The following is a 16971-nucleotide window of genomic DNA, read 5'->3' as shown; positions in this document are numbered from 1 at the left end:
ATATTTTATTAGTCCGTTGTGTTTCCTAAATTGTTATTTCGAAAATTTAAAAACAGACAAAGAGAAATAGATTAAAGGGGAAAATGAAATTCCAAAATGGTACTAGTTAATGATATTTTGAACGAATTATTAGTCAATATAAAATATCGCCGTTATAAACGAGTTCCACTGTAATTCATTTCTAAATTCATTTTCGAATTTAATTTTTATAAAACAAAAAAAAAAATGAGTGATTGTTTTACATTTATAATTTTTTATTTCTTATACATTTATTTATGTTATATTATTTTTATAGTAAACAATTAAATAATTATTAATTATTTTTCATAATAAAAATCATTCTTTTCTGTTTCAAATATTTGCACTATAATAAACATTTTTTTAATTTTTAATACAATTATATTTAAGATTAATAAAATTAAAATTCATCATTCTTCTCACCACTTTTATTTTTGTAAAAAAAAAAAAAGAAAAAAAATCAAAACAAAAAATTACGATAAAATTTATTCATTTTATGTGTGCTACAATTTATCACCATTGTAATAATTCGAATAAAACATACGAAATAACAGTGAAAAAAAAAAATGTTTTTGTCCTTTTTCATCAAAAAACTTTCAAAACACAAAATAACAAAATTTACATGTTTTTTTTTTTTTTTTTGTTTCAAAATATTTGTATTTTTCTTCTTTTTTCTTTTATATTTATTACAATATGCTTCTACTTCTGGATACTTCTTGCAGCAACAATTAACTTCTGGAACTGAAAAAACATTTGGCCCATTGCCACAATCAGTTCAAGATTCATTACGAAAAGATTCTTCTCGTCCATTTAGTGCTCACATTATTGGTACCGATGAAAATGAAAATAATTTAAACATTTTATCATATCATACCGATGATAAAACAAAACTTAATAAAATTGGAACTCCACTTTCACCAATTGAAAAATCAAAACCAACTAACAAATCCATTCATGATAATAAAAAATCGTTTATATCAACAGAAATTTGTAATATTGAAAAACCTATCCCACCAAAACGAGCTTCATTAGAATTGAAAGATAATTTAGATCTTAGGTATATCGATATCGAAACAAATACTGATAATCGATACAATGTTGAAAATATAAGACTACCAAAAGAACATCAAATAATTACAAAATATACAAGTGAATCAGAAAGTGAAAATGTTGTTGAATTTCGTAATGTTCCAAAATATATTAGTGATTCTGAAAATGAAACAAGTTTGTTACGTCATCCGAATAAATCAATTTCTGATGGTAATTCACCAGAACCATCTTCAACTGCCCACCGTAAATCAGTTAGTTTTGATTTAAGCGGCGATGAACGTGGTGGAACAAAATCTGATGTTGAAAGTTTTCGATCACCAGTTGATTCTTATTCGTATAAAACAAGGCAATATGATTCTGAACAAGAGTATGATTCATACCGCAGTTCAAATCGTCATCGAGGTGAATTAAAAGGTATATTACGTTCTGCCAGTCCTTCATCATCATCAGTTAATTCAACATTAGAAAGACAACCTTTAAGATCACCTAGATCACCAAATATTCCAGTTGTAGTTGCTAAAATAAAAGAAATACCGACACCACAACGTGCTCAAAGTCCATTACAAAGTACAAGATTTTCATATGACATTCCAAATTTAGCTTCAACAACTGATGATGATGATTCAAATCAAACAAATTGGAAATCCGAAAAAGTTACAGATGAAATTGAACGTGATAATCCATTTCGAGAAGCATTTCAAAAGCCTACCAAAGATATTTATGAAGAAATGGCAAAAATTTATTCAAAATCTGATGTTGTAAAAAGATTAAGCGATCCATCAAAGAAAACGTCATTACAACCGCTTGATATAAAAAAATCATCATTACCAACTAGTTCAGAAGTTGAAAATCAAAGAGTATTGACAAAAAGTCCTATAAATAAAGAACAACAAAAAGGTGGTGTCAGGCAGGCTACCGAAAATTTTATTAAAAATGAAAGTTCACTGTCAAGTGGTTATAAATCGATCACAGAAGGAGGTAGCAGTTTAAGTAAAATTGATCAAAAACCTCCTATTAAACCTGTTCCACCACCACCTCCACCAAAACCAAAACAATTAAAACAAGCTGAAAAGGTACAAAATATTGCATTAAAAACTTTACAAACCGATTTTGATCATGGTGATTTTGTTGAATACGAACACGATATTGCAACAAATACAATTCGCGAAATCAAAAGAAAATCAACTCCAGGCTCTCAAAATCTGTTAGCACAACAATTACAATTGCAAAATAATAAGGAAACTAAGAATGTGTCAAAAAATACTGATTCCACAACAAAAACAAGTTTTCCTCTTAGAAGTAAAGTACAAAAAGAAGTAAAAGAAGAAAATGAATCATCAATTTCTGGGGAAAGAAATAATAATCGTAATAGTTTCTGTCAAGACATTCCTTTACCCCCAGTTCCTTCATTGTTATCATCGTCATCCTCATCGTATGATAAATTGAATGATTCAAACACAAAATCAAAAAGTACAAAATCCACAAATATACCAAAGCCTTTACCAAAACCTGAACTACCAATTGAACATCCTTCAATAACACAAATTCCAACTCCTTCTGTATTGTCACCAAGCCCTAAAGATAGTCCTCCTCCTCCTCCAATTAATTATGCAACCTTACCATCTCTCGGTGATGTTGCTAATTGTCCTATTGAATTCGATGAAAGTAAAATAATTGAAATTTCATCAATTAAATATGATTACATTCCAACTCATAAACATCCCGAATTAGTTCATGAGAATTCACCTGACAACATTTTAGTTTCTGAAGAGGTTCATCGTACTGTTCTATTGCATGAAAATGAACTTCGTAATGCTGTACTTAAGCAAGAGCAAGAACTTAATAAAATTGATACTGATGATGATGTTTCATCGGCCTTCAGTGAATCTATTTCTCAACCTTTCAAATCATCTAAAGGCAAAGTAAAATCGGTAAATCCTTTTCTTGATTATAATATTGATTCTGATGAAAATTCTGATTTAACGGAAGATAAAATTTCTAATATCTTTGATAATAAAATTAATTTTTCTCAATTAAAATCTACTAATAATGATTTAGAAACTTTATCCATTTCAAGTGATATAACAAATAACACTAACATTGACTTTAATAATTTTTCGCATTCACAATTTCAACAACAATTACAACAGCAACTGGATTCATCTGTTAATGATAATTCAGCTACATTTTTGAATGCTTATCATCAGCAACATGGCTATCGTATTTTGTCACCACAACAAATATTTCCAACTGCACAAATTTTACCCGTACAATATACCACATTACCTATTCCACAACAGTTAACTTCTAGTGTAGGAACTACTAGTGTTGGTGTTATTCATATAACACCAACAACAGCTACAATTAATTATCCTTTGGATTCGCAAAGTAATTATTTACATCAGCAGCAGGTTCAACATCAAGTAATTAACGGTTATTCAAGTGCTCCAAGTTCATTATTAATTCATAATTTTAATAATAATCTAATCGAACAACTACCAATTAACAGCATGCAAAGTGGTAGTTGTACTATAAATTCTTCAAAAATTCCTTCTATCAATATACCGTCAAGTAATGTCGTCACTTTAAACCAAAATATACAATCACAATCGATAATACAGCCATCTACATCTCCATCAACAGGAAATGAAAGTATTGGTAGTAGTATTATGGTGAGTGAAAATAATCAAATTGAATTAGCACCAAATTCTACTACTGTTGTAGCACAAATTATAGAATCAGAATCAGATAAATATGAAAATCAAGAAAAACTGCAACAGCAATTAACTGATGATCAAGTAGAGAATAAATTGTTAGTTAAAGATGAAAAGCACCTAAAAACTATAGAAAAAACTTCAATCATTTCCTCTTCCATATCTAATTTTGAAACCACATCTTCTCATTTAACTAACAGGAATTTAAAAAAGCAAATTTCTGTAAATTCATTAACACGACCTAAAAATCCACCTCCATTACCTCCACCAATAAGTACAATACCGAATAGAGCTTCATTTCCATCATTACGTAAAAAAGCACCGCCACGTTCACATAAACCTAATTTAAATAGACAAGCTTCTCTAACAAAATTAAAACGTCCACAAGAAAAACCACCAGCACCACCTGTATCAAGAGTAAATTCAATTACATCTAATACAGTTACATCGAAAGCATATAATATTCAGTCATCATTAGAATATAATGACAATTCAAATAATTTAAATAATAATAGTAGTAGTAGTAGTAGTAATATATTGACATCAACTGTAAAACAATCGACCATTGATTCATCCACAAATATTTATGAGGAAATACCAGCTCATAGAAATAGTAATTTACATATTATAACACAATCATCTAAAATTTCGGAGAAAATTCATTTTCAAAATAATCAAAATTTCCAAAATGTTAAAACAGAAAATGAAATATCAACAGGATACCGTAATAGTAGTGGTGAGGGTGAAATTTTTAAATTTCCACCTGATATCGAAGAATTTAATTTAAGTTTCAGTAGTAGTAGTTGTAATAGCACACAAAATAATAGTAAAAATAGTAGTCGTGCTCCGACACCTGTTGAAAAAGATTATCCTATAATACCAAAAACTAGTAAGGGTAAAGAAACATCTGTTTAATTATTATAGTGTATATGTATGTTTTACAAAATATAGTTATATAGAATAGGATGGATGTGGTTAAAGGTAATAATTATAAAATTAGAAATGAGAGATTCAACTGATTCATGCATTTTGTACATGTTGGATTTACGTAAGTAAATACACACATGTACTTGCATAGGTGCAATTCATTTTAGAGTACTTAACATTGATAGTTCTTCTATACCTTTTGAAAAGTTTTTTTTTTCAGATTTAAATTTATTTTTGTCAAAGTGACTGATTTTGATGTATATGTATATGATGGTTTTTAAACAAGATTTATTTAACCATATCCAATTTTTGGTAAAAAAAAAAAAATAAATTTCAATGAATATTCAAGTTGATTTGATTTTGAGAATGTACTAGCTAATTAGATTTTGAAAATGTCAATTATTTTTGAAATTTTACACAAAATTTTTGTTTTTATCGACCGTATTGTGTAAACAATAGGTAGGTTATGTGATGGCAACAAATTTTGCATATCGAGTTTTCGGTTGGAACGTACTTTTCCATAGTAGGGAAGTGTAAATAAACTATTTTTAGCAACCTGTCGGTCTGTCGGTCTGTCGGTCTGTCGGTCTGTGTGTGCACGCGTGTATCTCAAGTTCGGCTGAACCGATTTTGATGAAATTTTATATGTAAGTTTGTTTCCACCATGGCACGGATCGATCAACTTTTGGTATATATCAGGCCTCGGGAACTGCACTTTTTAGCGGGCCTGTTTTACATTTTTGAACATTTTGAAGAAAATATTCAACCGATTTACTTGAAATTTTATATATAAGCTCAGCTCGGCTGTCCGCAAAAATTCGTATGTTTTGGAATAAATCAGGCATCGGCAACTACACGTTTACTACGGGCCAAATATACATTTTTGTGTATATAAAGAGAAATAATCAACCGATTTCGTTGAAATTTAATATATGAACTCCTCGTATTAAAACAATGAACATATAAATTTTTTGGAAAGATCAGGGCTCGAAAACTGATTTGCGGGCCGATTTTACATTTTTCACCATATCCACAGAACAAATTGATGGAATTTCTTGAAATTTGATATTTGAGTTCTGGTTGTTACCGAAACTAACTGGCGAGCATTTCAGGGAATTCGGGAAGCACAAGGCGAAACTCTACTAAGATCCAAATTTACATTTATAAATTATCTAAGTATGTTAACTATAAGCTTACTAATGTCCTAAAAATTGGAAAGAAGTATTTAACAGACATTTTTATAATATTCTGTAACACTTTCATTTAACTAGACAATACACAATGCGGTCGGTTATGTGCTGACCACATCAGATTTTTTTTTATTCTATTATAATGTTATGGTGAAGTATTGTATTGTGCCAAACTGGATTATGTAAAAAGTGACTTACCAACCAGTATTTTCGATTTATTGAATTGTGTCACCATAAGCATATAATGAAAATTTGAAAAAAGAAAAATTTGAAAAGAAAAGTATTGGAAAAAAATTATAGAACAAATTTAAAAAGAGTTCTAATAATAAATTTAATGGATTTACTCGTAAATCTCAAATTGTACAGGATATAAATTGCATACATTAAAATAATTCTGTGGTAATAAGTAATAATCGCCTAAATCAAGTTTGAAATTTTATTATTCCAAATTTGAATTCTCTTCAAATTTAAGAATATTCTATTCTAGAATCTAAGAATATTGAATTCTGCCAAAATTTGATTAATTTACTTAAATTATTAGTACATACTATTATTAGTTCAATTTTTTCCTCAGAACCACAGAATCAATACATGAAAACTTTTCTCATATCAAAATAAATTTCTTGACAATTATTTAAAATATTATTCTTAATTTATTCAATTTGAAATTTACAAAATTGTCGGTAAATTTTCAATAAATTTAAACTTTTATGATGGTGGTCTTACAAATAAATAAATAATTGTCATGTCCTTTATTTAAAATTTGAGTATAAAAGTAATTACGAAGAAAACTTCTTGTTTTTTTTTTTTTGTTCTTTTTCAGTAATTTTCCAATTTCCTTAATTTTTCTTTATTTTTTTTTTTCAGAATATTTAAAGAAATTTTTCGTAATAATTTTTTACTTTAACAATAAATTGTTAAAGTTTGTTTTTTAAAATGTCACGATAATTTCAATTCCAATTTTTTTAGTACAAGCAGTTATAGTTAAATAATGAAAAATACCCAAGTAGAAATATGAGGGAGTTTTTTCCTTTTATAAATATTAGTTGACTTTTATTATTACCACGCAAAATTTCTAAAATTTATTTCGAAAGATAATGTTGATTTTTTGATTAAAGAATGTTAGAAGTCGGAAAATATCAAAGTTAAGTTAAAATATTCGAAAAAGGACATGAGAAGTTTTTCTATTATTTCCCTACATTGTTTTTCTTAAAAATTTTGTTCTTGCATTGGAAATTTGGAATTCCTGTGAATTTTCTCTTGATTCCAATGACATTTAATTGTGTTAATGTTAAAAAATTTTGAAGCCTTAATCATTATGACTAATGTCTAATCACTAATTTCATGTATAATAAAAATCATGTGTATAAATTAGAAAACAGAACCATTTAAGAAATTTATGCTAATTCACTTAAGAATAAAGGCAAGTGATCAGCATGGCCATTTAAGCTATTTTAGTTAAAAATTACCAATTTTAGTTTGAATTTGAATTTTGAAAATTTTTCCACAATTTTAACACTTTTCAAATTTGTTTTTCGATTTTGGCACTATTTCTTCGCACTTTTTAATATTTTCGAAGAAAATTTAGGTACTTTTGTATGTGAACTCTTAAATTTGTAAATCATTTACATATCGGCGTAAGGTATACGCAAAATTATGTGTGTAGTGCGGGAGGTTGTCGTTACAAACAAATTTTCGGAAATGAATTTTTAATAAATTAAATTTCTCATAGTTTATTTCTCTCGTTATTTTTGTTCCAGGAATGCAACAATTTTTTCATTTTAGAATTATTTTTTCCCTTCCTTTATTTTTATTTTAACTCTTTTTAATATTGCATTTGGCGTATATGTCACTCACAATGTTTTGTTGACAGGAAATTTTTCACTTATTCGTTTGTTTTTTCGGAAAAAAGCAAAAAAAAAATAAAATAAAAATTTATTATTCAGTTTTTCGTTTTGCGGTATACGTCGTGAAATATTCCAGTTAGCAACAGTTACTTCTTTTGTTAAAATGTCAAAGAATATAACGGGACCATAAAACTTTTTACAAGTTAAAGAAAATTTAAAATTAAAGTTCACATTTTTGCTACTTACTTTCTTTTGTTTTTTAACAAATTTTTTGAAAAATAAAGTGTTGGAAATGAAAATAATTTAAAAATTTCTATTTTTATTGTTGAGAAAAGTAAAATGTGAATTTTTAAATGTTGAGGAAAATAGTTGAGTTTATGAAGAGGGGTTGGGGAGGGAAAAGGAGGAGAGTCACATGAATTTATTTTAGTTGAAATTATAGTGGGGAAAAATTTGATTTCTGGTTTGGCGATTGCAATTTATTAAAGAAAATATAAAGTTTTTTTTTTTCTGTTGTTGCGTTACACATGTGGTGATGACAATTTATTATGAATAAAGTATAATTGGTGTAAAATAAAATTTTATTTTTGTCCAAAAATTATTACGGTATTATTCAATATTTCAATTATAAATGAGTTGAGAAGAAACCTTTAGTTTAACGAATTATCAATTAACTGAAACAATAAAAGAGCATATTTTGAGTTGGAATTATTCAGAAAACATATGAAATTTGTGTGAATAAGAGGTGATTTAAAAATGGCTCAATATTGTGCTCTGTTATGCATGGAATAATTATGTATATACACATCTATTACCGAGCACATTTGAGCGTTATTATACATTATCAACAATTTATTTCTAATTATTCTTTATTACACTTTTCAAATTTAAGATGTCGAAACTAAATTAAATCGGTTTTATAATGATTTTCGTAATATAGGTCTACATTAGATTTATAGAGTTAGAAAATAGATTATATAGAGTTGGAAATGTTTGCTGATTCTCTTTTTGTATCTCTTATATTTTACTGTCTTTGTAACTAATAAATATACGTACGTATACTTGCATAAACATTTTAATTTGTGTATAGTGTCCTCAACAGTATATAATTTTTACAGAAGAGTGTGTATATTTTCACGTAATTGTTGTGCTAACACACACATACGATACGTAGATAATCGGAAAACATCATACAATATTATATAAAAATGAATTAAAAATCGATTTAACGCATACTACAATATTAAAATCGAATTATTTATATAAATTTACTTGACTAATTATAATATCGTCATTGCTAAATGGGAACTCTACTAAGTCAATTTTTTTGACTAAAATGGGTTAGATATAACAAATTAATGCTAAAATTTCAAATTTGATGTCAAAATTTTTTTAGAGCTTTAGAGTAATTCACTAGCTCTATTTAAACAAGAAATTTCATCATTGAAATTCAATTATGCCATTTAAATACAAGCTAACAGAATTGAAATATTTTTTAGATGCCACTGTAATAACGGAAAATATAATTAAAAATAGAAAAGTTGATACTAAAAAAGAATCAGGTAATTGGCTAAAATTTCAATTTTTCAAATTTGAAAAAAAATCGCCTATAAAAAATTCAATACAGATAAGATTATAAAAACGACTACCGAGCAATAAATATTTGTGGACCACGTGTACCGAAAAAGAAAACCCTATTTGAAATATCTAAATTATACAGGATATTCGGGACTCAATAGTATTCCCGAAGCAGGGTGATAGAATACATTCAGATGAATAAAAAACACTTAGTGACATTTTGCTCTTTGTGTTCTGGTTCTCGAGTTATGGGGTCTCAAAGTTGGAACATGCGAAAACTGGAAATATGACAAGTAAAGCTAAAGAAATTATTCTTCTAACGGTATACCAGTGGTTGCAAAGACTTTCTTAGTTTCAGAGATATTCAAGTGTAAAGTCAGTTTACTCACAATTTCACGTTATTAACCTATCGTTTTTTTTTACAGGAAGAAAAGCCCTATATATCTGACCTTCATTTTGATATAACATAATGTTGGAAAAATTTTTTGAAACACAAATTTTTTTAATATTTATTACGCAGTATTATGCATTATTAACATGTACTTTTCCTTTTCCAAAATGAAAGACATTTGCATTTATTTTTCTACAAAATATTTCCAAAAGTTTCAAGAATATCGTGGCAACGAGAGAAATTTAAGATCAAATTTGAAAAAAAAAATAGAAAAACAAATTTTTTCGCAACAAATTAATTATAATTCAAGTAATGCTCACCCTTCAACTTTTTTGTATTTTGCTATTATTCGAAAAATGTTATGAAATGACTTTCAGCTGTAGCTAATACTCGTATGAAAAATTTTAATTTTCTTATAACTTACAATTAATCGTCTTTCTTTGACGTTGAATATTATATTCATATCTCCATTATGGAGAACGCAATTAAGCTGGAAGCGATTAAACTGGTTTGTTTTTACCAATCAAAACAGTTATTAGCATGAACACAGAGTCCACTTTAAAGCTCAACTACTCAAAATCCACTCTTTGGACTTTGTGAGTTTTCATTTAGCGATGACAATATTGAAATTTTGTTTCCATATAAAAAAAAAATAAAGTGATTATTAATTATTGTATTGTTTGCAATAATTAATTAAATTTTTTAATATTTTTTTCTTTTGTTTATATTTAAATTATATTTTTATTATATTGTGAGTAAATAATTATATTAAATGTTTAAATGTATATTCTGACATTCTCTCTTATACATAATATTAAATATTCGTTTAATGGAATTTATATTTTTAACATAATAATAATGTTAATTATTGGATTATTGGCCATCAAACATTTCTTGTTTTAATTATTATTAAATGATAATTTCTTGCTCTTGCTCTAGCTTTAATTTAATATTAATAACAATAATAATAATAATAACAGTAATAATAATAATGATAGTAACAATTACCATGATTGAACCTTTTTTTTTTTTTTGTTTTTTTAATCAATATCATGTGGGATTTTAAGAGTAAATAATAATAAATTAATTTTTACATAATATCGTATATAAAGAATCATTAATTACAAACACTGTCATATAGTCTAATTATCTACATGTGTATATTCTCTATAATTGTATAATTATTGCCATAAATAATGGATTGAGAGAAGTGCAATTTATCACATACACAAATAATATTTTAAATAAAAAAAAACATTATTATTTTAATTAATTAAAATTATTTTAATTTAAATCGCACGTTATCCATTAAAGGGTCATGTTTTTAAGTCATACAGTATTTTTTTTTTTTTAATTATTGCATATTTGTTTGTTTTGAAAAATGATTGAATTTTAGTTGGGAAAAATTAAAATTGCGATTTTTCTTTTGTTTATTTTAAAAATAATTTTTAATAATTAATATTTGTTTTGGAAGAAAAAAAAATAATAATTTTAAAACACGAAATTTAACACTTTTGTTTTTCTGAGTTTTATTGTTTTTTTTTTTGTTATTAATTTTGAATGCTTATAAATAAAAATATTACGTAAAAAAATTTCATATTTTTGAATTTTATTTTGTGTTGTCCTCTTTGTTTTTTTTTTTTTTAATATTAATAATTTAATTATTAATTTTTTTATTTTCATTTATTTTCTTATTTTAAGTTCTTAAGGATTATTTAGGGGCATGTTGATTTTAAACTTTACAAATATAAAGACAAATGTAGTATGTAGAAATAAATAAGAAATTTAGTTTTAGCGGAGTGTTAGAACTTCCAAAATGAACTGAAAACAATAAATGTAAATTTTACGATATTTAAAATTTTACGATTTTACGGCAAAAATTCCGATGAAATTTAATTTGTAATTTATTCAGATAATTTTAATACCCTATTTTCTCACTACAACAAATAACATGTTATTCTCAAAGAATATGTTTTCCAAAATAACATGTGTCTTAAAACTGATTTTCATATTGTGAATGTTTTATTTTTGAGAATTTTGAAAGAAATTTCAAAATATTTTTCAAAAATATTTAAATCCATAATAATTTTTATTAAATTGAAGTTTAAAAATATTTCAAAATAAAAAAAATTACACAAAATACAAAAATATTTTTTCAAAATTTTTAAATAAAGAAAATGTTAACTAAAGCAAATTTACTGTTAAATGTAAACAGCTTCTGTAGTGTGAATCCAATTTTGTTTAACATGTTAATCGAACAGCAAAACATGTTATTCTCCCGTAGTCTGAATAAAGTATAATGTTTTTATTTTAAATTTTATTTAATAGTTTCGGGAAAAACATACTATGTTTCAAAAAAAAAAAAATGTTCAAAAGGAAATTTGGTATTTTTCCAAAACAAGAAAAGAAAATCTTAAAATATTCTTATATACTTAACATTTTTTTTTTGGAATTGACTTGAAATATTTCAATTTAATTTGTCTGAGCTCCTAATTGTGATTAAAGTAATTTCTCTTATCTCTAGATAGTTAATTACATAAAATTGATTCTTATATACTATAATTAAGGTGAACATTTTTCCTATTTTTTCAAAAGGGCAATATTCTTTGCTTCAATTTCTTGTAATCTTTAAAAATTTGAATCAATTATAGTTATTTTTTTCCACATTGGTCATCTTTAGTTAGTTTTTTTTCCCGTATATGTGTTGCTTTCAATAATTCTGTAAGAAATTTTATTATTTTGATTAAATCAAGTTTTAAAATGGTTAGAAATAAATTTCTACTCGTTTTTCCTCATTAAGTTTTCTATTGGTAACAAAACGTGCTAAATGAATTTCAATAAAAATTTTATGTTTTTGTAAAATATCTTCTTTCTTGATTATATTTAAAAATAATAATTTTTTTGCTTCTTCAAAATTTGGTTATCTTGAGATTTTAATATGAAATATTTGTTGACGAATTGAAGTCAATTCTTTACAAAAAATTCTGATGTATCACTGTGAAGCATTACATTATATGTGTATAGTTACTCCCATAGAATAACATCAAACATAGTTTTTAGCTTATAGAAGATATTTATTAGAGTATTAAATATGCCTTAGGTTTTCATCAACATAAATTCTCTGCTAATCGTGAATACTATATGTATTATGAAGTTCATAATTTAAATATTAAATTTTAAACAGTGTAAAAGACAAAATAGAAAAATGACGACCTCATTTTCTGTATGAATTTCCAATATGTTCAAACCTAAACATCTGCTCATAATTTCATGACTTGCATATTACAATATTTAGAAGTTTATACACCTATATAATATTAAATATAATGCTTTATTCTAGCTCATATGTGTATCTAATATCAGTGTAAAATATTTTCTTTTCCCTCAACGCATAATTGTAATTGACATTTTTTGTTTTGTAAAAAGCTAACAATGACTTTAACAATTTCTTGTTATTTTCATCATATACTCGTATAGAAAGTTATATACATGGTGATTAAAAATCAATGAGCATGAAAGTGTCTTCTTGCAGGCATATTAAACTTGTAAAAAAAAATGTTTTTTTTTCTGCTATTTCATTTCAGCATAAATTGACACGGAAATCCATTTATAATTAATGAACTGATCACTTGAAATAATTGAGTAAAAAAAAAAAAAATATTTTAACAACAAAAAATCAAAACATTTTAATTTTAAAAGTATTACAGATAACATATAACATTACAGTAACATAACATGAATATTTATTATTTTTTTTTTTTTGTGAGTTTGAATTTAAAATTTTTAAATTTTTTTTTTGGAAATTTGTAATTTAAGTGAAATATTTGGTTTATTTTTTTTTATAATTTTATTATTGAAATTGGAATGATTTTACATTAAAAAAATTATTAATAAAAATTTAACATTTTAACACAAATTTAACATAACATGAAAACATTTTCTTATTTTATTCAATAATTAATAAATGATGCAAGGTTCCAATCGGATTAAGATCATCTAAAAATAAGAGAATGATTTTAACTATCCTTTGGTTATTTTTTAATTTTTCCTCTTTAACACAAAAAAAAAAAATTTTTTTTTTTTTTGATTAAAAAACTTTCATAAATAAATTTTTTATTAAAACAAAAAAAAAACAAAAAAATTTTATTATAGTCCCCGCCGGTATCAGCGAAAACACCGAAAACCGTATCCGACAAAAAGAGATTTTTCGAGTCAGCTATGGAAGAACAACATAAACCGTTACAAAAGCAAGGTAAGTTTTCATTTCTTATATTTCCAAGGTAAATAAAAAAATAGGTAAGATTTAAAGGTTTCTTAATGCACTAAATTTTAAATTTAATAGATATGGAATCGTTTTTAACCCTTACATGGTTGAGGGACATTTGTTGAGCTCATAATTATGGTAAAATTGAAATACCACAGCTTTAATACGTTCGAGACTAAGGTGTCAACCGTGACATGTTACAATTTTTTTTCACAAAAATACAGTGACCACTAAAAGATTTTCCCAGGGACCAATGAATCACCTGTGATACGTTCCACTTTTATACCCTATAAAACCAGGCATTTTTCCAGGTGAATCTCTTTTTTTTTTGTAGCCACCTGTGACACATGATTTGTTTAGGAGAAAAATCGCAATAGATAACCAGTTGGTTAGCAGGGGAACTTTACTTTCGTGACAACCAGTGCTGACCAGTCGTGAATATGTTTGAATGTGACTTCAGTACCAGCATTTATATAGTATAAGCATTAGTACGCATTAGAACAACTTATAATTAATTAGAATGAGCATATTAAATTAAAATTACTTTTATGCTCAAAGGTTATTGCCATTAAATTCCGAGGACTTCTAATTAATCTTTTTTTGTGATATTTTTTCATAACAAACTTTTACCTTTTGATTTGAACTTTTTCTCAATGTTTAAATTATATTTCTAATTATAATTATAGAGACTAATAAAAATGAGAAATAAAATTGTTTGTAGGTGCTTATTAATAATTTTGTTTCGTGAGAACACCGTGTTGAGTGTCGTAAAACTTTCAAATCTTTCTCTTTCTTTTCTAATATAAATATTTATAGAAATTTTTCTTTTTAACTTTCTATTAATTTTTGGATAGTCATTTATACGACTGTCAAACTTAAAGTTCACAAATTAGTAACAAAAATTGAAAATCATTTTTAATCTTAAATCACACACGCACGCTTACCCATAATACTAATATGGCCCTATTCCTTAAAATCAATATAAATACAAAAACTTTTTGTGAACTATGTTGAGTTATAAATCACAAAAAGGACAATAAAAAAAACAAAAAAAAAAAACACAAAAAAAAAAAAGTCGAAAACGAAGAAAAGGAATTCGATAGAAATTAATCATGCAATCGAAAGAGAAAAAAAAATAGAAAAAGAAAAAAAATGTTATTGAGTAGAAAAATGAAAGAGAAGAATGAGAATAATTTGAGTAATAATGGTGAGTGAAGTACAAATTCTTTATTGTCCATTCTATATATTACAATAAAAAGGGATTCATAGACGGTAACACTTAGATGTGTGAATGAATGTATGCGTGTACAGAATAAAAATAGCATATAAATCGTTTTGACTTCGTAATCATATGTCAATAGCTTTATCTATATTGCTATATTGGTTTTTTTTTTATATTCTTTCATTATTTTAGGTCCAACAGCTTTTGATTGAGTCATTATTGCTCTTTATGATGATGATGATGATGACAATGATTATTATATCGATGATGATTATATTGTTATGATTATTATGATTATTTTGTCCTCAATTTTAATACATAAATGTAAAAACCTCCTTCTGAACAATATGTACAGTTGTTTTCCTTTATAATTTGCACCTTAGGGAAGGGGGTATTAACATTGGTATTGATCTTTAACCACTTGAAAGAGTCTGTAGAAATTAAAAAAAAATATATGGACATGTGTATATATTCTTACTCGATTAGTGTAAAATTCTGCGGTGATTTGGACATGCCCGTCTGGCCGATCGATTAATAAACAAATAAACCAAAACGAATAAAGCAAATGACATCGAAATTTCGTAAGTTGTTTCTTTTTTGCCAAGAATTACGGTTGCCATTGTAATTGGGCCCATTCGGACAACAGGTAAAGGTAGCTGCCATACAACTCCAAGAGCTTATTTTAAATATTTCATAAACAAGTTTTTATACTGAGATTGCCAAAGTGCAGGGTGTAATTAAGTCGACTAAAACGTTTTTACTTGTTTTTTTGTTTGTTTTCATTCCTTTTGTTACCGACCATATAAAATCTGTGTTTATATACGTGTTTTTTTTTTGACATGTGTAATTTGTCTTTTAATTTATAATGGTTGGGAAATGGTGATCCAAAAAATGAAAGTGATTGTTATATTTTTTGTTAAAAGTAAGTCCCTTTGAAGGAAAAGGGGGTTCCTTTAATTTTTGAATTTTTTGTTCACATCCTTTTAAAATTAATAACAATTATTAAATTTATTCTTGTAATAAACCTTTTCAAAACAATTTAGTCTTATTACGTTATCATAATATTATAATTTTGCTTGATTTCCGCATTCAGAAATTTTTACGATATAAGAATGAGGTTTGCCAACTTTTATGTTAAACTATATTCACATCATGTTCCATTAGTTGAACGAAAAGTTAGTTAATTTTAATTCGATGAGAACCAGGTTTGGTTATTTATCAATAGAAAAAATAAAAAAATTAGAAAATCAAATAAAATGAGCCGGAAAATATGTCATGTCCAAATAACGACAATTACATGATTTTGTATTTTGTAAGGCATACGAAAGCCCTATGAATTGAATATTACATGGACATAAGAATTTCTTAAACATTACCCTTCCACCCTCCCATATACATGTAAGTTTCGTCTACATATTGTGTATATAATAAACATAATAAATATTAAATAATATTTTTTAATGAAATAAAAGAAATTAAGTTAATTGAAAGCAAGATTAAATCCTATTGATCTAATTTTGTGAAATTTTTACTGAATTGAGAAAAGGAAAATATTTTGGTATTAAATAAAAATTAATCAATCATTTTTTCTTAAATTTATTTTAATGGTTTTCTTTTAGATTTTTTTTGTAAAAATAAGGGTAAAAATATTATGATAGGAAAAAGTGAAATTATTTAGAAAATTTTATAATATTGTGGGGGTTTTTCTTTTTGAATAGAAAAGTTTTTTATATTATACAAAATGACTTCGAAACAAATTTTTTAGAAATT

At 25.7% G+C, this 16971-nt stretch overlaps 1 protein-coding gene across 14 annotated transcripts in view; it reads left to right on the top strand.

The window, feature by feature from the left end:
• Window positions 1–16971, top strand: part of LOC129612078 (protein lap4-like) — a 324013-nt gene that overhangs the window by 256720 nt on the left and 50322 nt on the right. For 10 of the 14 annotated variants that reach the window (XM_055525569.1, XM_055525560.1, XM_055525556.1 and 7 more), the window contains 3 exons: window positions 741–2999; window positions 3219–3740; window positions 13868–13967. In XM_055525569.1, the coding sequence (XP_055381544.1) occupies window positions 741–2999; window positions 3219–3740; window positions 13868–13967 (2881 nt within the window). The remainder of the gene's footprint in view (window positions 1–740; window positions 3000–3218; window positions 3741–13867; window positions 13968–16971) is intronic. The other 4 variants (XM_055525561.1, XM_055525562.1, XM_055525565.1 and 1 more) reach the window with 4 other exon arrangements.

This window comes from Condylostylus longicornis, unplaced genomic scaffold (genome assembly GCF_029603195.1).
Source record: "Condylostylus longicornis isolate FDR11 unplaced genomic scaffold, ASM2960319v2 ptg000055l, whole genome shotgun sequence".
NCBI classification, from domain to species: Eukaryota; Metazoa; Arthropoda; class Insecta; order Diptera; family Dolichopodidae; genus Condylostylus; species Condylostylus longicornis.
The sequence above is the reverse complement of the archived record's forward strand: the minus strand, read 5'-3'. Positions and strand labels throughout refer to the sequence as shown.